Consider the following 23000-nt stretch of genomic DNA (forward strand, 5'->3'; position numbering starts at 1 on the left):
CTGGTGTCGGCACGTACAGCTACAACCTCACTTTAAAAAACACCACAACTATTCTGAGGCATTTACATATTCTTTCATGTTTTAACCAGTTTTTATTGTTAATGGGTGAACTGGTTGTAATGTAGCTTATAAGAACAAATGCATGAATCCATGAATTCTCAGTTGCCCCAATGACTGAATGACAAAAAAAAGAATTTAGCATAAACAGTTATTGCAGAAAGAATTAAATTTTGAATAAATATTATATTTTTTATTCAGTTAGGATATTATCAGCTAAATTCAAACACTGAGTCATTTTATGTTTCTGTAATGTCATCTTAAATTGAATGACACAGACAGAGGATGTTTCTGTAAAAAGGCCCAAGAACTGTGCAACTACAAAACTATTAAATATAACAATATCTGAACTTTGAACTTTTTTTTTTGTTTGTTTTAATTTTTGTTTGTTTTGTTTGTTATTTTTTTGTGCATTTTTTTGCGTCCTTGGACGCAGGGGAAACCAGAGCACCTGGGAGAAACCCGGAGAACTCGATGTTCTTTAGTTCTCCCTCCTCCTCTTCCACCTCGTGGTTCCTCAACCCCAGAAAGTGACGGGTCCTCTTCCGACAGAAGGTGGTTCTGCTGTCCTGTCTGGAGATTTCCCTGAGCGCCTCTCTGGGATTCGAGGGCCCGTGCGGACTGATGGTTGCCTGCTGCTCGCACTGGTTGCCTCGCCTGCTTCGGTTGGTTCGAGTGCCAGTGCAGGGGCATGGTCGCCTGCTTCTCACACTGCTTGTTACTCACCGGGCTTCAGCCTTCTTTGGTGGTGTTGTCACTTACTGTCTGTGATTTTTTGGAGAGCCTCTCTCTCACGCCTGGAGCTCAGTGGATGCTTCAGGTTGAGTGGATCTGAACACTGAGCTGAGTTTTCAGGCTGTCCAGCTCGCTTCAAAAATCTTTTCCGCTCACGGGCGTTTTGGTGCAGGACGGTGATACCCTTCTGCCATCTGTTGACGATGGCTTGCTGATCAGCTCCCTCAACCGTTTTTTGAGTGTTCACTTTATAACACGCGTCAACGCCTCTCTTTATCTTACCTTACCTGAGATTCCCTCCCCCTCTCTCCCACGCCACCCGATGATTCTCCCTGCTGATCTTCTTTCTCCTCTCCCCCCCCCTCTTTTTCCGTCCCCTTCTTAAGCTTCTTTTACCCCATTCCGCCCTTCTCCGTGGTCTTGGCTACTTCCGTTTCAAGCTCACGCTGCAGGGTCTCGGCCTGCTCTCTGACCGTGGTGACTTCGGCCTCATACTTCTGGGTAGTCTCGTGCATCTTGTCCAGTTCCTTCTTTAGAGTCATGTTCTTTTCCTTTTCACCTTCAATCTCTGCAGAGAACTCGTCCTGACTGAGCTTGTGTGTCTCTTGCAGCTCCTCGTAACTTGTCTGCAGGAGTTTCTTCTGCTCAAGCTCCTTCTCAAGGTCAAACCTCAGGGTGTCAGCCTGCTGCTTGACCTCATGGAGTGACACACTCGCCTTCTCCAGTTGTTCTTGGAGAGTCTTGTTCTTCTCCCTCTCTTCCTGGAGTGCCTTGAAGGCTTCTTCGTAGTCAGACTGCACGAGATGCTTCTGCAGGATCTCATTATCAAGATCACACTGAAGGTAAAAGGCTTGCTTTTTGAGCTTGGGGACATCATTTTCATACCTGGCGTTAAGCACTTGGTACGAAATATTGAGGCGTTCCAGTTCCTCCTGGAGAAGCTTGTTTTTGTTCTGCTCTGCCTGGAACTTTTCCTCATTAATGATGTGGGCCACCTGAAGCTCCTCATAGTCGACCTGCAAGAGTTTCTTTTTCTTCCTCTTGGTGTTGTCGCTGACTTGGTTGGCGATCTTTGCGGTGCTGAGAGTTTCTGGATTGGTGTACTTCTTGAGTCTCTCTAGCTCCTGCCTTGTCTCTTTTTCCTTGTTGATGAACGACTCCTTCAAGGATTTTTGTCTCTTCAGCTGTGCTTTTGTTTCCTCCAACTCTTGGTTGAGTTGGCAGCTGGTCTCACAAAAGCAGCCGCGTACGGTCTGCTCTTCATCGCTCCTCTGGTTACCACTGGGGTTCCCCGGGCGCTGCATTTTCTTTCTTTGGCTGGTAGTCAGTCACAAAGTAATGCTTGTAGGTTGCAGTTGTAGATCTCTGACGAACAGTTGTATTCTGTATCAGTCGTTGTCTCTTTGCAAATTGTCTTTTCTGGCTCTTTCTCACTGTGGTATCACGATTTGAAAGGTCTGAAAGGATCTGACTGACTGAAGCGTCGTGGCCTTATATACAGTCCTGATGATGTCACAATGCATGTGCCTTTAATGTGTGGTTTTGCTTTGATCTGTACAGTTCCATTTGTCCCGCCTCTTTTTTTCTCTGATTTGTTTACATTCTAAGTCACATGGTGTAATTCAAATGTAAACACATGGCTGCACTGCCAATAGGGCGGCAGCCAGAGCCACCACACTCTTCAGAAACCTGTAGGTGACGTCGCGGATACTACATCCATTGTATACTGTCTATGGTCTGCCTCAGAGTACGATGCTGGTCTGCACCATGGTGCAAGATCATTCAGTTATTTACATACACTCTGTAAATCAAAGACACATGAATGAGCAAATAAAAAAATGTCAGAAGAAATATTTACTATTTAGTTTCTCATAAAAGTGTAGATTGTGAGTAGATTGTGTTGAAATCCGTGACTGCACTGCTTCATTATTTACCCTCATCTCGACCCTAACAGTCCTGGACTAATTTATCTGGCTCCGGACTTTCAGTCAGTCAGTTTGATTGTGGTCATTTCATTAAAACAAAAACAATACAGGCCACAACATTAATGTCGGACCCACCAAGGTCGATGGTCCAAGTGCACTTGTTGAGCCACCATTTTTCTACAGCAGCCCAGAGCAAACAACCCAAAGATGATCTAGAAATGGCCTTTTTATGTGAATTTCTGCTACTTCACTGCTGGGTGCCATTAAATCCTACACACTGGAATATAAGTATCAGGACAGTGAGTCTTTTTTTAGCATATTAAGGAGAAAATGTAAAATTCTGTGGAAATAAATAACATATATATTTTTTTAATTCTTTCACTGTATATTTTATCTTTAACTTTATCTTTACATGGTAAGATGCCACAAGTTCACACTAGCTCCCTGAGCCAGGCTGATTTTATTGGCTAAAAAAAAAAATCTAAATTCCAGCATTAAATCTCTCAATGCAATGAGTCACAGATTGAAAAATATAAGAATGTGGACTATTCATGGGTGGGTGGTGGTATGTTTATTGTACTTGACATTTAGACTGACCTGAAAGAGAGCTGAGGAATCTATTCTGAAACCATCTGACCCAGGTTGCCTCACTAGAGGTAAAGCTCCAGGGTCATCCACAGCCAGGAAAGCATTGAAAGCTACATTGCCAAACGCCCGGGCCTGGGTCTCTGGCTGGGCCTTGTCCTGGAGTGAGAGGAAAGAATATTATAGCTTTGAATGGACACAAACCACATGTGATATGATGAGAGATTTTTTTTTTTTTGTGCTTACAATGATCTTGAATCTGTAGAGTAGTGATGGGGCGTCAGCCAGACAGCCAAACTCAAAGTTGCTGGGGTTGTATTTGGGGACATATCCATCAGCTCCGGTACACAGGAAGACTTTCTCTATGTTACAAATGAATGAGTCGCCCAAGTTCTGCACTGGATCCACCATCACTCGACCATAAATTGTATCCCCTGAGGGAATAGAAATTCAGTTTTCATCATTGCAAAACACATGTAACACAACACATCTGCACAAACTTGATGGTTTAATTGAAAGTTGTACTTTATTCTCTTTTCTTTTGCTCAGACTATAATATTGGGCACAGCATTAGGCTAAAACTCTTTCACACTCACTCAGACAACAGCTTTGAGAACTTTTCAAAGACTTTCAAGATATTGTTGAGAGAAATAAAAGTCAGGCTCTTGTAATTAGCTTGGTTTGGGTAAAGACATGAAAGTGGTCAAATGACAATTCATGGAGCTTCAATTTCCTTTCATTTTTTATCCTGTTTGCTCAGGAAATAATGGAGAATTATGCTAAATCAACAGAAATATTCATCACAAAGGGATTTTCTTTTGATCTGTAGAATGGAGAGAAAGTCCAAGGAGCTAAGCAATTAAACACATTCAGAGTCATCCAATCCATTTCAATAACTTTATGGCCTATTTTGTTTTTGTTTTTTTCAATTATTTGTTTTTAATCCACAACCTTTCAAGAGCAATATGAAATATAACGAATGCTTAAATTGTTGTCTTACCCTGCGAGAAAGCAGTGTCACTCTCCTGTCCAAAGCCCATGGAGCCATCCGAGAGCCAGAGCATCCGTTTAGAGAGTAAGATCATCTGCGTGTTCAGACTGAACTCAGCAGCCACGGGGTCGCTCACCTAGAAACACATGGAAGAAGAAGCAAAGAGTCTTTCTTTCTTCTTTTATATTATTTGCGATGTCTTTTTATGTGTATGTCTTATTTTAAGACATTGGGGTCGGATACATTTTTAGCTGTGATTTGTCATTATTTCTGGCATTTTATGGGCAAAACCATTTACCATCCATTTCAGCTTTGCTATTATCACTCTAGGTGGTCTCTTGGTGCTGTGGGTGGTTAGATGTTGGCAGACACATAACACTGCAGTTGCAGGTAAATGGATTAAAAGGGGGATGATCAGAGTTTTGTTCTTATGTGTTCTTGATTAGATGGAATGAACCAGGAGGGGCATGAACGGCAAGAAAGAAATGACTGAACAGGAGCCAAGAGGTGTGGCTTACAGGAAGCAATGAATGGGTGAGTAAGGGGGGGAAAAATGTCCTAAATAAACTTTCACAAAGATTCGTAGACACTAAATGTTACCGCATGTTTTGTCACATAAAATGTTATATGTATACATTTTAAATTTTAAATTACCTGCTGAAAGCGGATATCCATGTCAAAGGTAAGAGGCTCTCTGGGATTGCAGACAGGAGGGATGGTGTACTCCAGACTGGGAGGGGATGTACACGGGACCAACTTCACCGTGTATGTGCCAGAGTAGTCACGCACCTGCCAGGGGAAATGATGTTCATTAGGAATCAGGTTTTAAAAACAGCAAAACAATTAAGACTGCTCCTTTAGAAGAAAAAAAAAAAAGTTTACTCACAGCAAAATCAGAAACAAAAGTCCACTGCTGGATGGGCTGATTGTAGGTTGGCTCACTCCTCACAAGACTAAGGTTAAAGGTCAAACCAGGGTGGTCGGGACACATGACCATGGAGGTAAGGGGTGAAGCTGATGGAAAAATGTAATTTTATGTATCAGTATAGTCAGCACACAAGTTACCATCTGTTTTAACTAATGATAAATATGCTACGAAAAGAGAATTATCGCACTGTCACAGATAAAGAGCTGAGTGAATCTTCTCCTACATAATTATGACATGCTATAAAATAAAATTAATTTATAACTCTACATCACTTTTATATGGAATAGTGTACCTGGATGTGCAAAAACAAACAGGCCTCTGAATCGTGCCTCAGTGCGGAAGTTGACTACTAGTCGTCCCTGACCATTTATACGCATACTCGTCGGGTAGAGGGCACCTGCAGAGACAGACACAAGGAGCTTAATTTGGCTGATTAATTCATTTGCAACACCTAATTTAGTGTACAACTACTGTTCAAGTCTTACCTTGTAGTTCAGCCTCTGGTGGGCTACCAATACCGTCTCTCCATAAGATGGCAGTGTCGTACACAAATGTGAGCCTCAGCTCTGACTGTAAATCAAAGTGCTGCCATCCTCCTGCTCCCACAGGGGAGTGGAAGACATAGGACACATGGAGTGGGACTCGAAGGGTCACATAGGACTGGACCAGATTCAGCACCTGCAGTAAAAAAAACCCAACATCAACATGCCGAGTCAGAGCAAAGTACTAGTAAAGTACCTCCTGTAAGTGATTTAGCACTTTTCACAAAGTAAGGTCACAAAGTGCTTCACAGGAGAATTTTTAAATAAATCTGTGAAAAATAAGAGCATAGGAACAGTAAAAAGAAGCAAACAATAAAACATAGCCAACAACTGACCACAGAAAATTATAAAACACAGACAGCATGAGATGTGACACAGGCCAGGTCGCATAAAGAAGTCTTCAGCTGCTTTTAAAGGCGTCAACAGAGACTGCTGCACAATGTCTACAGGAAGACATTTCCACAGTGTCAGAGGCACCACCTTTTGTTTTTAGGTCATAGATCTTTACATGAACTTAAAAATTATTCCTGAACTTAATTGAAAGCCACTTTTTACAAGATAAGAATAACATTCTACAAATAAATAAAACAACCTCTGTTCTGAGTACGGCTTCATTAATATGTTTTCTTGAACTCATGAACTTAAAACACACTTTCCTGGGAAATCATGTCTATAATGTAAACTTCAAACATTACATATGTACATTTACTTGATGTTCTACAGCTGTGAGGTTTAATGTATTCTCTGTAGTGTTCATGGGCTCCGACCATTTTAGATGAAGTAAGTGCATTTTTTTATCTTCTCGCTTTGATACATTTCAGCTGCAAATGTGTCTGAATGTGTATTGCTGTTTTTAATTGACATCAAAAAATAAATTCACATTTGTTAGGAATATTGAATTCCTCTGAACTTTGTTTTTCCTCTAAAAGAGCTGTCCATAAATACTCAAACAGATTCCAAGTGGTGAAAGAGAAAAGTTTTTTTTTTTTCCTGGTATCTGCACTTTCCTCTGACCTGTGAGAGTTACCTGCCTGCACTGGCTCTGTGTTCATGTGGAGACGTGCCTACGCCTCTGGGTGCTGAGAGCTCAGGCAAATGATTTGCAAAATGGCCTTCTGACACAACCTGCTGGGCTTTAATAGATTCCTGTGGTAGTGTTAAGCTGGGCACTAAGCCCTACTCGGTGACATGACACTGGCCCCGGCCTGCACAGAACTGTCTGCACTCAGCCTGCCTGCCCACTTAGAGGAGCACTCAGGTCACAGGGCACCCACCAACAAAGGCACTTTCTTTTTCTATTGATCTGCCGTACAGATCCTGAAACTAAATCTGTGATTCCTCAGTCTTGGCATTTACATATTGTCTTTTGCTCTGTTCAACAGTAACCATAGCAACAAAATCTACATACAGAGCTGTACAAGAGCTGAACGTATAGCACCACTCCCCCTTGATGGAAAGACAGTATGGACAAGAATAGATTTTTATTACTAGATGTGTCTTCTTTAGGATTTGGAGACAAACAAGAAAGAATTAAAATCATTTTTTTCTTTTTTTTCTTTCATAACATGCTGTTATTTTCTTCTATAAATTATTGGATTATTGATATGGTCACTAATAAATGAAAAAATAGATAAAGTCAGCACACTCACAAGTATGTGCATGTCATCATCTGATCTCACGGTATTAAGACTGGTCAAGCTAAAGTTTATATCACCGGCAGCTGCCTGCTTACTTGTCAAGACATGTTTTTTTTTACTACAACATTCACATTTAAATCATGTGGCTACAGGCAACAAAGTTCCACTTGTGGAGAAAGGCTGTTATCGCCTGGGTGATGCCTTTGTTATTAAATAAACCTGAAGCCATGTAAAATGAGAAACTCTCATTAAAATAACAAACCAATATACGCTCTTATATACCTTTAGAGCCAAAACACATTTGCAAGCGCTGTAAGGCTTTAATTAATAATAGTGAGTGTAGTGGAGGTTTTCGCCATGATGTGCCCTGTGCACTCTTCCAGCCCTTCTTTATCAACACGCTGCCTTAATTAACTGCAAGTCAACTAAGAGTAGGTTTCCAAGGTGAATGCAAATGTCGAAGGCTGCAAGACATGAAAAAGCTTTGAGATCTCCTCCGTTCCAGCTCCACATATAACAGCTGATGCTGCAAACAGCACATTGTGCACGAATAGAGATTTTTATGAGGCTGTTGGTTATTGACTTGCCGGTTTGACAAGTCAAATCTCTGGTCTTACCAGGGGTTAAAGGAAGCAGGGTGTCAGGTTAGTCATTATCACAAAGGTTAACATGGGTCTCCAGACCATAATGGATGGCTTCTCCACAGGCTATAATTTAGGATCTTGAAAGTAAAACCAAGCAGGCAAGCAGGGTTTTAAAAGGCCTGTAAATTATTAATCAGGATTGAAAATCCAGAAGTATTCTGGAATTAAAATGGGCAAGACTTGTTATAGGACAGAACAGACCGGTAACTGAGTCCAAAGTCCTTTATTGAACTAACTCATGTCACTTCATGTCAGGAGATGACAAAAGGGGTCAAAGGTGAGCTAAAGCACAAAGGTGGGACTGCTTACCTGTCCATCAGTCCCAATGGTGCCTCCACAGTCACTGAGAAGCTCAGACATGTCATAGTAGCTGGTGAATTCCCACAAACACGCTTCCAAGTTGAGGTTTCTATAGAATCGTAGTGTACTGGATCCCCTGAGGGAAGTACTGTACTGGTAAGGGGCCGTCTCCCCAATCACTTCTGGATTTTTGGTGGCTTCAGTAAGGAAGCTGTAGCGAGTCTTGACCTCAGCATAGTCCAGCAAATTAGAGCAGCGATGGTTACCAACACGGGTACCGTCAGGGCTCAGTGTGAGCTCAAAGTTAGAGAGGGGCCGGGTGGACACTACAGGCAACATACCTGAGGGAGGATACACACATAGGAGTCAGACAGTACAGAAAGCATAGAAATGTTGGATTAACTATTAAGAAAAAACTAACTGAAGTAGTTTCTTGTTAAAAGAATGTGGTTGATGAGTGACATATGGAAACAGAATGGTTCCTTGCTTCAGGAGTTTCAAACCAACATCCTGCCTCAAAGTGATACTTTAACTGATGAACGTTGTTCTATACATTCAATCTGCTGTTCTTACCGTCAATGTGAGGCATGGTGACGGTTAGTTTGATGAGGTTGGGGTGGTCTGTGTCTTCTGTTCCAGTGTACCGCAGCTTGGCAGAGAAAGGCTCAGCCCCCACTGCACCTGCAACACGAGGCTGGCACATTCCTGCGACGGATGCCGTAAACAAACAAACATCAAACATTTTGTTTCCCTAAAAATACTCCACAGGAAAATTCTTTTATGTTTTAGTTTTCTGTCAAAGCAAGGACAGCAAGTACTGCAGTGGTAGTGCAAAAGGCAGCCAGCAGCTGCTTATCGTGTCGGAACCATTTTCATAAAAGTGACTAAATATTTCTTTTCTTTTTTTTTGGCTTTTTCAAGCTTTATTTCTCATAGAGACAGCTGTAGAGTCACAGGATGTTGTAGGGAGAGAGAGATGCTGAATGACATGCGGGAAAGAGCCACAGGTCGGATTCGAATCCTGGGCATCCGCATCAAGGACAGAGCCTTTGCACATGGGGCGGCTGGTCTACCAACCAGTAACTAAACATTTCAAGCTTGAGAATGTGCTGTACTCACCCTCGTCCATGCTGACGGACACTACGGGGCTACTGAGCTCCAGGCCTTCATCCCCATTAACGTTCACACCCCTTGCAGCACACTGAACCCTGGAACCAGCCTGAAAGTAGACTGAGTCCAGAGTGATGAGCTTGGAAGAGGTGAAGAAGGTATCAAAGTCAACTTCCCTCATAGGGCTGGTGACACCATCGGGACCGGTGGGGGCACTAACTAGCCAACGATAACGAGTTAGGGTGTTGTTGATGTTCTCGCTCACACAGATGGATCCTGTTTTGTCATAGTCTGGGTACTTAGGGTTACAGGCCTGGAAAGGAAAAAATAAAAATGTGAGTGAAATGCACCCTAAAATCACTACTTCTGTATACTCCTGTGAGCCCTCAAGGTAGCTTGTAATTGAGAAGTACTACTTCATTAACAGTATTCATCTGTTCAAAATTATACTGACAAATGCTAAATGAATCATTAACAGAGAAAATCACTGAAAACTATCAGTCAGTAAGTATTTATATGACTATCCCATGGGACATACAGTGACACAAATGACAGGGTATCCAGCCACGGGGAGAGAGTCCCTGTTTCTGTCGATGTCATCGTAATGCAACAGAGAAACCACTTTGGGCACTGAGGGGAAGGTGACATCTGCCATGCTGTTCATCTCCTCGATATAGATTATGGCTTTGTTCATCTGTTGATTGACAAGCAAGGCAATTAAGACAACGTAAATAGAGAACAAATTGATGCTGTTGACACTTGACAGTTAAATTACATGCTAATTTGGCTTAATTTTCACCTTTGTTTCTGCCACCATGTTCTCATCAGGCTTCAGGTGAACCGTGAACGCCTCCCTCATTTCTCTGACACTATCATATAAAATCTCCACCTCCACATAGTGCTCTGTGTCACCCTTCTTGAAAACAATTTCTGCAGAGAAAGGAGAGATTTGACAAAGTTTTTTTTCTCTCAAATTCTGTCAAATAATAAATAAATGAATTAATCAATTTATGAATTAATTAATGAATTACCCTCAGATATTGGATGGTAGTCCTCCCCAGATGTGGCAGATCCATCCTTGGTGTGAACTCGGACAACGGAGACTTTAGAGGTGTCTCCATTGCGCAGCACTGGGATCTTCACCACAGACACTTGGCCACTTTCCTTCGGCTCATTCACACTGAATTTAGTCTCTCCAAACCTAATAATCGCCTCTGAGAAAGCATGACATACAGTTTTAGTCATGCTAGTCATCTGTAACATTACAGCATATTGCATTATTAAAGCACTTGTATGTACAGCTATTTGGACTTGTCGCCCCCATGGAAATATAATAAAATACACTATGGTAGATCTAGGGAAACTGAGATGAAAGACACAGACTAAACTAATTGTCCCCATTTTTTTCATTAACATAATTTCTGCTATCAGGATAACTTAAAAGATGTTTATATAGAAATTCTGCACATTATGGCATTCAAACAGAAATATTGTAAGGGACAACAAAAAACAAAGATTTCCTACTGTCTGCATCATCTTTTATCTTGATGAGTGTTTCATTCTGCCCTCCAATAGATGCTCCAAATGGAGAGTCACTCTTGGGGCTTCCCAACACAAGACGGAGCTCTTCCTCTTCTTCATGTTCTGTGTCATCAACTAGTACCAGGACACAAGGCTTTTCAATTTCTCCTGAAAAAAAGTAAAGAGAAAAGGCATTGAGCAACTTAATATCCTTGCAATTCATTTTAACAAGTGAAGAAATCACAAACCACGCATAGGTATGTGTGCTAGGTTTTTACTACACCACCTGGTAAGAAGGTGATGATGGATGCATCTGTGTTGGGCCTCTCATTGAAGTCCATCATAACCTGGGCCGTTCCCTGCCTGCTGTAGCAGCGTACTGTGGACTTGTAGCTGATATCACCACTGCGGTATACAATGGCTGAGATCTGCCCTGAGTTCTCACTCCCCACATACACAGCGTCATGGAACTGCACCTTTGGCACTGGAATGAAACCCATAAATCAATAAACATCAGAAATACAGTGGAGAAATCACAAACTGTTTGTAACCATTTGAATGAATTTTAATAATAAGATCTTCACTCACAGTCTGAAACAGAGTCATTGATGAGGATGGTAGCCTTGCTCGGTTCCCCAAGGATCCCATTCATGGGCATCCGCAGTACCAGTTCAAACTTCTCTGGCCCCTCCAGCGCCGGCTGGCCCAGGTCATCCAGGATGGTCACACGAAATGTCTGCATGGTGACCCCTGGTGCAAAGTCCAGATTCCGGCTGATCCCCACATAATCCACACCAGCTGCTCCACAACACAATATAGGTCAGGCGTGTTTCAAAGAACAGAGTGCTTATAGGATATAGTTGATATAGCACAAATGCACTATGGTACTTGATCTTATTTCTACAGCAGTTCTCATGTAACTTCATAATTAATTTCTAAATGTCAGGCATCAAGCAAAGACGAAAGGAGATAACATGCATGCTGACAAAACAACGTTTTCTATCTCATGTTCGATAGCGGTGAACAGTTGGAATTTGTTGCGTGATTAAAGGAGAGCTGCAAGAAACTGGATATTTCCCCAAGCGCAAACAGGTTATTCATTTGCCATTCTTTGAAGAGTCTGGGTACGGAGAGCTCACCCTTTGCCCGCAGGCTTTTCTCATGTACTTATGACCCAGTTATGTGTGGAAGTGTGGGCTTGCATTTCTACCGTGCTGCATATGATTAGATGCTAGTTATTTTTACAGTTATAACGCAGGCGAGCAATGTTAAGATTCTTTACAACAGGGAGACGAGTGCCTGGGGGCAGGAGATAATAGAGGCTGTAGGGAAGGCTTGAGGAGTCCAAAGCGTAACCCAATGTGCAGAACAATCAGTATGCATTCCTAAAGCTCTGTCCTCATTCAAACACCATTATCCTCACAACACTGTGTATCCCTGATGCCAACAAAGCAAGGGGTCAAAAGAAGAGCCCTGACATCTCCCCCCGTAACCTAAAACAATGTTTACATTCCCCAGGTCATCCACCCAACATATTCAGTGATAACATCTTCTTGGACTCAGGAAAACAAAAAGTGACAGCATGACGACTTAAGTCTATTGTTTTCTGTGGTTTACATTTCTCTAAGCACTAACTAGCTGAAGCTGTCAGAGAAAGGCGCCTCACAGGTGTACATACCCTCAGCTGAGACAGGATCTGTCTTCCTGGAGCGCACTGTGACGGTTCCTCCTTTGGAAAGATCAGTCCCTGTCCTCCACACCTGCACCTCCACAAAGCCATCACTCTCATCCACGTGGTAGTCTGTGTTGCCAAAGTAGAAGATGGGAGCTGGGAAGAACAACAGAGGAAGGAGTGAGGGAGATGAGGAAACGCAGGAGGATGTAATCCATAATCATCTTTTAGCTGTTTCACAACAGGATACTCAAATGACTTGTAATTGCGGAGTTGAATCTGTAATATCTAGCATGCTCTGTAAGATTACCTCTGATTACAGGAGAAATTGAGAGAATGTTTCCATCGAAACACCAGCAGACAGTTAACACTGTAATTGTAGCCCTTAAACAACGCTTTCTAACTTCCTGTGATGATGTCTTGGGGGGATTTCTACATCTGCAACAAGTATTAAAAGACAAAAAGCAACCTGAAGGCAGAGCTGAATTTCCTGGTTTTGTTCTGGATGAGCCTGGTAGTGCAGCTGACTTTGATAGTGATGGGTCTGAGAGGCAGACAGGAGGCCTGACAGGAGGTCTGGGGGATGTAGAGCTCGATGTGCCAGCCCAGGCCTGCCTGACTGCAATTAGTGTTTCTATGAGCCGAGATTCCACTGCAGCCAAACTCACCCACTATTATTCTACTTAACCCTTTCAGAGCCTGTTTTTTCTCAACAATGTACAACATGTCATGCTGCTTGTGAAACAACGGCTTAAGGGCTTGGACCTCGATATACATTCCCTTTGGGTGGTGCAGTCAGCTACTGTCATACTGCAAGCACTGCCATCACAAAGAGACTATTTATGGATTTAAACTGCAGGGAGTCAGTCATAGTCCTTTAGAGCCATACAGAAATAACCTGAGCAGCCAAAAGCTGAAAGCAATCCAATGAAGCAATTCTACTTACAAAATGCACACATTCTCATAATTGATCAAATACATCATTGTTATGATGACTAATGGGAACAAGCCACTACTGAGCAGTAAAAACTGTGTGCTTTTTGCGAGCAACTGTGACCAAATAATGAATAAATTAACTGAATGGCGATGGCCATGGGCAGGAGTTGTGGTTTCCATGACAATGGAACTCTGCACCTACAAAACGGTACTTAGCTGTTTCTCATCACACAGTATGAGGCACAAAAAAAAAAAAAAAAAAAAAAAAAAAAAAAAAAAAAAGAGCGGGGGTGTGGAACTGAGTGATAAATGCACTGAACAAAAACAAATCCATACTGTTGTAACTGTGTGGTGATTATGTTATCTAACGAAACCATAATACAAGATTAACTGTCAGTCACCAGTGCTGCCAGACACAATTACTGGTCAAAAAAAGTGTTTATTATTTTGCACTATATCATTATTCTTTCCAGTAATCTAAGTCTTAGAAGAAATTGCATATTTTGATGCAGTCTGCTTTGGCAGTAACAGCTCTACGGTGACAAGATAAGACAAGTTCTAAAAGGGAAATAATCTTTTTAGGCAAAGCCTGGGGATTTGTTGTTCTCAGAGGAGCTATCTCTGTGGCTGAAATAATATTTCTCCTAAGAGCAAGCAAAGGACAGAAAACTTTTATGCTTTAATCTGTCCTCAGAGCACAGCCAGGACAATGAGTGCTGCATCAAGAGGTTTGCAGCTGCCAGAATTTCTCCCCACAGAGAAACCAAACAAAGATGGTTTTGGCTGCCTGCACTCGGTCCCCAACAGGAGGAGTAATCAGATCTACTAGCCTGAGGTTGGCAGCCAGGAACTCAGGCCCTGTTGTACTAGTCCAGTAATCAGATAAGGTTTGTGGAGCAGGCAAACAGTGAGCTTCAAAGAGCTACGGTCCATTAACTGAAAGGTAAACCACTGGCTCCTGGACTTCATCAGCTCAGCCACCAGCAGCTTTCTAGGCCACACAGCACATCTAAGGTTACCTAAATGTAAGACGAGATCTAGTTCTACTTATTATGTAAAATCATGTAAGGTGCATAAATTTAATTTCTACAAAAACAAATTATAAGATTACATATTATATAGTTACTCCTTGACTTTATTTTGGTGTTGTCATTAATACTAGTTCCACAAACAATGGAAATAAAAAACCCATTCCACTCAGTTCACATCTTAGAAACAAGAGAAATACAAAACATAAATCAGAAATAAAAGCACCTTACACATAGTCAATATGGCGGCCAATTTACTGTGCAAGACGTCTATATAATAAAGCCAAACAAAGCAAATATTTTTACACTTGCATATGTGTGAACATAAAATAAAAGTGGCACAAGGAGAGACACAGGCATCTGTTCGACTCCCACTGACTGCTTGATTTCACTTGAACTTTGCATGACATTCCCACAGCGCTAAGTGGCTTCTCCTAATGGTGAGATTCAATTGAGCCCTAGCAAATGCTCCTCTGCCCACTGTGTGCTCGACAAATTTCTCTCCAGCAGCAAAAGCATAGAAACGCAGCTCCCATATTCCATACAGAATAATCAAAAACTATAACCACTGATGACTGTGAGAAACTCTTGAATTTTCAAAGAAGGCTCAGGATTGAGCGTCTTAAGGCTGTTGACTGAAGTCCGCATCTCTGTGCTTAAGTACTTTGGACATCTGTTTATATCAGAAAGAATGGGAATCCAGGTGAGACATAATAACAGGGTTTGTGGGCTCCCCCTCGATTTATCCCCATCCAAGCTATAAAGCACACGCACAGGACCAACCCATCTTTAAAACAGCTCATAATCATACCTTCAGAACTAGAGAGAAATTTACAGGCAACCGACACATGACTATAAATACACGAGTCAAGTCCTGCCTTACAAGCATTCTCATGTCTTACAGCCCCAACCACCAAAACATTTTCCCGGATGCAGAGTCAATATCAAGCAGCAATTACTGGCAAGAAAGGACAAGTTTCTCCAAACTCATCACTGCCAAAAGCCAGAGTGGTAACTGTAAGGATGTTGCCATTTATGTGCAGATGGTCTGCCGCTGGGAAAATAACAAGTGTTCAGAGGATAGCAGCTGTCCATGCATGCTACTGTAGTAGCCTGGACAGCTTGTAAACTTTACAGTCTTACATGCCAAGTTGCTGGAAGTTTTACCTCTATGCAGAAAAAAACCCACAATTCATGTCCCTGGCATAAAAAAGTAGTAAACTGTCAACATTAAAAATAAGCTGGCAAGTTATTTTCAGCAACAGCTCCATGGCGTGTTTATTTGTGCCTCAGTTCGAGGCTTCAGCATGTGTTTGTGGAGATGAGAAAAAGACAGAAACAGGATTGTGAAAGGTTATTAGGCTGTGTTAAGATCTCTTTATTAGCAATATGAATCAACAACCAGCTATAACCTTTTGAACACATGCATAAACACACTTACCCGTTAATTACCACCATCCCTTTTATGTTTTTATATCGACCTTGTCAGTTTCTACCTCCTCTTGTTTATACTGTTTCCTTCAAAGCTGTGTTGCGCTATCATTAGATTCTGTCTGCCTGTTGTTGTCCTGTCCTTACTTGTTATTTGGATCTTTTTTGCTTCTGTTGGCTGCTGTCATCTTATTTAATTGATTCCAGCACTGTACAGGCATCTAGACTGGCACGCCTCCTCCGATAACATGACTGTGATCTGGTATATGGGGGGCCCAGATCTAAATGACCTGCTTGGTGCCTGGTCAAAAAAATATCTTTGATGCTCAGGTGACTCAGGCAGCAAGGTCAGGTCATTCCTTTCGTCACAGACTTAGAAAATGTCATTCAACCTTTTATCTCTTCGATGCTGCTGCCAGGCTTTTAACACATACTGAGAGAAGCAGCCTCATTATACCAAATCTTGCTGCCAGTCACTGGTTACTTGTAAGTTTTAGAACTGATTTAAATTGCTTTTTTTAAAACCTTGAATAGTCTGCCTGTGATCTGTGATTTTCTTACCTCCTATGAGCCTGATCAGTATCCTTTAAAACATCTTCTAACAACGTTCTAACTTTTATACTTTTTACTTTTATCGTGTGGCTTTTTTTCCTAAGTACTGTTTTTTGTTGCAACTATTACATTTCTTAATGTTGTGTATGTCTTAAGTTCTGTATTATTTGTTTTTATTGTAATGCAAATTGTTTTTGAAAGGTGCTGTAGAAAATAAATCTATTATTATTTTAAAACCTAATCCTCCCCCTGTATAGTACTGCTATGCTGTAAAACACCCTTATCATGTCAGTTGATAATTTGGTGCGATGGTGCACATTGCAAATACATTTTAATTAGATTTCAACAAACTGGGTGATACACACTGGACCTGGGATTTTTAGAGCCTCTCTAGGTTTAGAGCTTTGACCTCATGGTAATAGATAAGTCTAGCCAGCCATTTATTTGCACCTGTGTTTCCAGAGTTGTGTTTGGAGACTGTTAACATGCAAGGGTTCACACTATCCCTCTCAGAGAGATCCTTCCCTGCTGAACAACCAGCAGGGATAGAAAGTGCAGCAAGCAGACAATGATCCCTCACAACCTTTGCCACCAGTGAGGACTAACAATGTGTCTGCTGGAGGGTCTGGACAGGTTGTAAGCACAGCTGCTGGGGACTGAATGTGCATGAATGTCTGTGACTGTGGACAAATATTGGAACTTTACACTACTTTTATGCCCACAGGTATCATGGGGTTAGCAGCTTGTTTCTTCATGTGCATTTGCAATGGATGATTTGCATCTTGTCATAAAAAATTCAAATATACCTTTATACTAAGGTAACAATCTATTTAATATCTCATCTTATATTGGACTATTGATGAAAAATAAACTGCTTTGGTAATATTGGATTTACTGAATGTTTGCATCAATGTGATGAAACACTTTTTTTTTTACTTGTATTAGTCAAAAAATACCATTTCCACTTGGAAATGGTCTTAAATGAAATTTCCACAAAATACCAGCAACAGAAAACTACACATGCACTGAATATTTTAAACAAACATTTTATAACTTAAAACAAGGGGCACCAATAACATGAATCTCACAGTAAAATCTTCTGAATTAATCCTGTGGACCAAAATATGTAAAATGGGAAAAGTGAAGAGACCACCCAGTGGGATTTTCTTGGGTTTGGTTTACATTTTCTATCTAAGATCAGCTGCCAACAACAAAGGTAGAAATATCAATTCATGTGGCATGTAATAGGCTGGTGGGTTTCATTTTAAACAAAACAGATTTGTATGACTCCCTCTCTGTGGGTAAGGGTATGCTAATTAGTGAAATTAATGTTTTGGTGGGAAAGAAAATAAGAAAGCATTATTTTCCATGGCACAGGTTTCCAAGACTGGTTATTAGTGCAGCAAACTTCAACACATTTAGGTGTAAAAGCTACAAACCATCTTGATTTAGATTCCCATAAATTGTCAGATTAACATCAGAGGCTTGGCAGACAACACCAGCTCCAGCTCCACCTCCTACTGTGCTTGTGTGGTTTCTTGCACGTGTTTGTACCTTCGTAGGTGGCCAAGACTGTGAATTTGCACAGAGCAGGGACTGCATATTTTGGTGCCCCGTGGCTTCTAATTTCATCATATTGCGCTACTCTCGTTTTGCTGTCTTGAAATGAAGACATATCGCTGACATGCATTTTTTGCTGATATCAGTACTGTATGTTTCTAAGAAATGTTTGAGTCCACAACTTGGTGTGCCTGAAAGCCCTCATGGGGAACCTAGCATAGACCTCTCACAGGCAAGGACAGGTGCTCAGCCAAGGAAGTGACTCCTTCCTCCCATGTCCACTCCCACTGGACAACGCCTGCTATAAGAGGGATGACAAAGAAGGATGTGGTTTCCCCATTTATCTCCCTTCCTAACAGAGTGGAGTTAGGAGAGGAACCTGGCTTATGTGCTTAAATTCAACACAGAGCAAGGATAGTTGAACGTTAAGTGTGAGTGAATGTCTGTCTTCTGTCTTTCTACTCTTTCTATTCCAGACAGGAGATTGGTCTTGTTCTGCTTGCCTCAGAGTTATTTACCATTTACTTCACCATCAGTGCTCATGTCATTTCATTATCACTTCCTTCAGGGAGATATGACAGTTTGACACCACCTCATTTTTCCCACTCTTCACGTTCCATTTATTCAGTGGATTCCATTGTGCATCTAATCCGAATTATACTCTGGAGGTGTTGCTGTGCCAACTTTAGGCATGTTGTATATGCACGTGTATGTGCTTTGTGTGTATATACGGTATGTTCTCAGGCAGTGGATCTAATTCCAGGTACTCATGTCATTACAATAAGGAGCCAAGTTGTCTGACAATAACTCCAGGTACTGTTTGTCTCCACGTCACACCAAATTTCTGAAAGTGAGAATCACGATTTGACAGTCACAATAAACGACACACACAAAGGACGTTTCCACAAAAGGAGGCTGTAGTCTGGTGCCGTATGCTGTATGGGGCACCCTTGTGAGTTTGGTGCTTTCTGACAACTGATATGCAAAAGGGGGATTTTGATTGTCATTCAGGCACCCCGACAAAGCCAGCAGGAAAAGAAAACATGATTACAGATAAAGCACGAATAAACCTGAGTACAGACTGCTAACGCTGGTTGTCAGCCTGATTCAAGTTAATCCTATAATGCACTGAGCCTTCTTTTCTCCTCTTTCTGTGTGAAAAGACAGGGCCTCTAATGAAGGAAAAAAGCATGCCAGGAAGTCTTAAATCTGAAGAGTGAAAACATTTCTTGGTATATTTTATCATGAATTGACTTTTTAAGCTACAAAAATTGGATTACTCAGGCAAGTCATTGTTTATAACAGTTGAGATAAAACAGCATACTGGCTGACTCTATAAACCAGGGGCAATCATAAAACAGAGTTTGCCTTCCACAACTAAAAAGCAGTAATATAAGCATGAATACGAACACACAGTTTATCAGTAACCATGGTCCAACCCATTAACGCTTTGCCATTGTTATTCTGAGACTACTTCCCAAGCAATATTCAAATTGGCTTATCTTAATTCTTTGCAGCACTTACTAAAATATATGTGCTTTATTTGTCAGCCTACCTATTTCCCAAACATCAATGAACCACATCTTAAATGTAAATGACAAGCAACCGTATATGGTAAGAGATGAATCAATGATGTCTCCAATCGATGAGCTCAGAGCCATCCATAAAGACTGTGATACTGTTAGGAAATGTAATAACTGCAGTGGTAAAACACCTCTTTGTTTAAGCAGGAAAACTGCTGTAAGGACCGACTGTTGTACGTCCTATTTCAAACTTGTCTCAGCAGCTGTCTTGACAGTCTGGAGTCAATACTCAGGAGCAGCTGAGGTCAAAAAGGCCCTGTACTCGCTCTCAGGTTACAATGCTACAGTAAGAAAACATTCCAAGCACGTTACCTCCTTCTTCCTGAAGCAGGTCAAACAAATCTACTTGAAGTGTGTCTGCCTTGAGTCCCGCAGGGAATAGAGGTGGAGAATAACCTGTTACATGGTCTGAAAACTGCTGCTGCAGCCTCGAGAGCTCCAAGGTTCAGGTTCATGGACAGATTCACACCCTTAGCACTGATTTTGCCCCTGATCTAAACACTATGTTTGTGGTCTAAATACATTTTTTGACAGGGTGATTAAAAGACTGAAGGCACTGTGTTGCTAAGGCACCGGAGGTTCACATTATTAATGTGATTATTTCAGCAGTTGTCACGCTGAGGGAAAGGTGTGAACAGCAGGACCATTGTCACTCACTGAAAACAACACAGTTTTGCGTGTTGTGACTATCAAAACTAACTGGATCAACGCTATGCTGTGCTAGAATCATTTTTACAATTCAAAGTCTATGACATTTTCAGCAGCATGTACCATACTACAAAATGGAGGGGTCTCCTACAACATGAAGACTAATTTTGAGTAATTTGAGCAGTTGGGGGAGATAAAAAAAAAAATAAAAATCTCAATGAGGCTGACGTACTTCAATTACTTGAAAAAAAAATACTGATTTCCCAATGGACATGATTTTCTGACTACTTAAACCAAGCAATTAGATAGAATGCTGAACTGAATATTGCATCATCACCCCAATTATGTAGCTTCGAATGGGTTTTGATTCGAGTAGAAAAAAAAAAGACGGTTCCGCAATCATGCCGGGTTTTTCAGCTCCAGTGTGTTGCCTGCCTGCAATCATAAAGCCTTGACTTCACAACAGTGCTTCCGGAGATCGTCTGAGTGATAGGGAACTGAGAAATGGCCGTCAGGTGTTGGGGAACAAAGAGGCGTCAGGAAGATATGGGGGACTATCAGCCCTCCAGTCTGAGCGTGCAGATATGAGATAAAGCCTTTGCCCCGGGGAAGGCGGCTCGCACACTCAAACACTTTATCTTCCAGACATTGTCAGACAAGCACAAACACACACACACACACACAAAAATCATACACATATTTATATATTTGCTTCCTGTCTGCCCACCTGCTCTCCCTGTGTCTCTTTTTGCATCAATATATGCACCAAAATATATTGCTTATCCATAAACAAAAGATTTCACAAATATAGTAATGTGAAACTAAATCAGATAAAAGCCCTTCTAGACAAAAACAGATTCCCCGTCTGCCTTTTCTTGTGGTTTTAATTAAATTTGAAAAACCTAAACACAGAAATGTGTCTAAATGCCACAAAGCCTTTTTATTTGTTATACCTGCACAGACTTTTTACACTTGCGATCAGTAAAATGTCATCTTACCGTCTTCCATATCAGCAATGATTGTGATTCTGGCTGTGGGGAACTCTGAGCCCAGACGGCCCCCCATGGGCATGCTTAGGGTGACATTGAAGCTTTCCTCCTCTTCATACAGTGAGTCATCGATGATCACAACCCGGCAAGTTTTCTCCATCTCTCCCTTGTCGAAGCGCAGGATGCTGTGATGGTCCTCAGGCCTGGAGATGTAATCAGAGTAGGACAGCACTGTGGTGGGGATGGTGCCCGTGGCTGAAACTGAGTGGGCAGAAAACAGAATAATAGAAAGCGTAGTTAACGATCAAACTCAAAGCCACAATACTTTTTTCACATAAAAATCAATACATATACAATTTTCCTTTTATCTTTTATGAACAATTTTTACATGCATCACTGAAGTATCACCACAGGATCATATGCCTAGAAAATCCTTTCTTAAGTTACTTTTATTTGATCTTTTATCATAACTTGTAGACAAAAACCTAAACTCCTTTTCAAATTATTAGTAAGCCTGCTTTAACAGAACAGAAACCTTCACTCTCGACTACATTTTACCATTCACAGAAGATTTTGATCCAACACAGACATTCATAAGGTCATTTTCTTTGCACTTCCTTTGAAATTTTTAAATCAGGTAACAAATGAACAGCTGCCATCGAGTCGAATCAGCGATGAAAGGCAGACAGCTTTTGGGTTTCTCTTTTTTTTTTTGGTATATTGATTCACTGTCACTTTAAACCGGCATTTTAAGTGTATGTGTCTGATGCAAGTCATTAGTGCTGCAGAGTTATTATCAACATGACAACCTTCACCATCTGCTAATTCAAACACATGGTGGCCTTGACGTATGTCAGTTACTGTGCAGTAATTCAGCCTCGGTCTCGGTCTGATTTCAAGAAAGAGAAGTGAAAAAGACGAGTAACAAGTAGGCTACTAGGATCCACCTGGGACTAGATTTTGTAAAAAAAATAGTTCATCCATGAAACATTGCTCTTGTGTTACCTTGCTGGGTGTAGCAGATGACCATTAGCTCCTGACTGACATCTCCACTCCTGTGCACTGGAATAAGCAGCTCGCCAATGTCCTCCTCTATGTTGTATGTAGCTGAGGGTATGAACACTGTTGACTCTGTACGTGAAGAAAATCACATTAGTTCATTACTTTGACATATCGTGTGTGTTTATCTGAAATCTTTGTTTGTGAGTGCTTGGTTCTCTGGCAAATTGAATGTGATAAATTGAACGTCAGGTGAAGTGAAGTAAATGATTGGAAATGAAGAAAAGGGAAATGCCTCAGAAAAGCAAATCATATGTGACATTATTTGCATCTGGGACCTTATTACAGCTCTGCTGATCCTGCTTCCATCATGTTTAATCAAAACCCACCTTCTACTGTTTATTTATGTGCCGCAAATATTCCAACATGAAGTCAGTTTACACTGATACAAAGAATAACACAGAGAGACAGGTCTGGTTATTGACTCACTAAGTGATATGAGGTAAATGTGGAATATGTCATCCTTAAAAAGAGAAAGAAATCCTTTGTTGAGAGTTAAAAAATAAAGTGTACAAATAAACACCTCACACAAGAGGTTGAATTTAAGAAATCTATTGTGAGGTGCCC

At 41.2% G+C, this 23000-nt stretch overlaps 2 protein-coding genes across 3 annotated transcripts in view; one reads left to right on the top strand and one right to left on the bottom strand.

Annotated features, from left to right (window-relative positions):
• Window positions 1-23000, bottom strand: part of frem2b (FRAS1 related extracellular matrix 2b) — a 63892-nt gene that overhangs the window by 11889 nt on the left and 29003 nt on the right. The window contains exons 5-23 of the mRNA XM_019259399.2: window positions 22380-22505; window positions 21384-21635; window positions 12654-12803; window positions 11564-11773; window positions 11262-11459; window positions 10979-11143; window positions 10486-10668; window positions 10254-10384; window positions 9993-10148; window positions 9464-9767; window positions 8918-9049; window positions 8354-8685; window positions 5707-5899; window positions 5514-5618; window positions 5180-5307; window positions 4948-5082; window positions 4303-4429; window positions 3549-3736; window positions 3315-3461 (exon numbers count right to left, since the gene is read on the bottom strand). Coding sequence (XP_019114944.2) covers window positions 3315-3461; window positions 3549-3736; window positions 4303-4429; window positions 4948-5082; window positions 5180-5307; window positions 5514-5618; window positions 5707-5899; window positions 8354-8685; window positions 8918-9049; window positions 9464-9767; window positions 9993-10148; window positions 10254-10384; window positions 10486-10668; window positions 10979-11143; window positions 11262-11459; window positions 11564-11773; window positions 12654-12803; window positions 21384-21635; window positions 22380-22505 — 3362 coding nt within the window. The remainder of the gene's footprint in view (window positions 1-3314; window positions 3462-3548; window positions 3737-4302; window positions 4430-4947; window positions 5083-5179; window positions 5308-5513; window positions 5619-5706; window positions 5900-8353; window positions 8686-8917; window positions 9050-9463; window positions 9768-9992; window positions 10149-10253; window positions 10385-10485; window positions 10669-10978; window positions 11144-11261; window positions 11460-11563; window positions 11774-12653; window positions 12804-21383; window positions 21636-22379; window positions 22506-23000) is intronic.
• The window catches only part of trpc4b (transient receptor potential cation channel, subfamily C, member 4b), an 81405-nt gene that overhangs the window by 8805 nt on the left and 49600 nt on the right, over window positions 1-23000 (top strand). For both annotated transcript variants that reach the window (XM_027280254.1, XM_019259365.2), the window contains exon 2: window positions 4740-4827. The gene's annotated coding sequence lies outside the window, so the exon portion shown is untranslated. The remainder of the gene's footprint in view (window positions 1-4739; window positions 4828-23000) is intronic.

This window comes from Larimichthys crocea, chromosome VII (assembly GCF_000972845.2).
Source record: "Larimichthys crocea isolate SSNF chromosome VII, L_crocea_2.0, whole genome shotgun sequence".
Taxonomy (NCBI): domain Eukaryota; kingdom Metazoa; phylum Chordata; class Actinopteri; family Sciaenidae; genus Larimichthys; species Larimichthys crocea.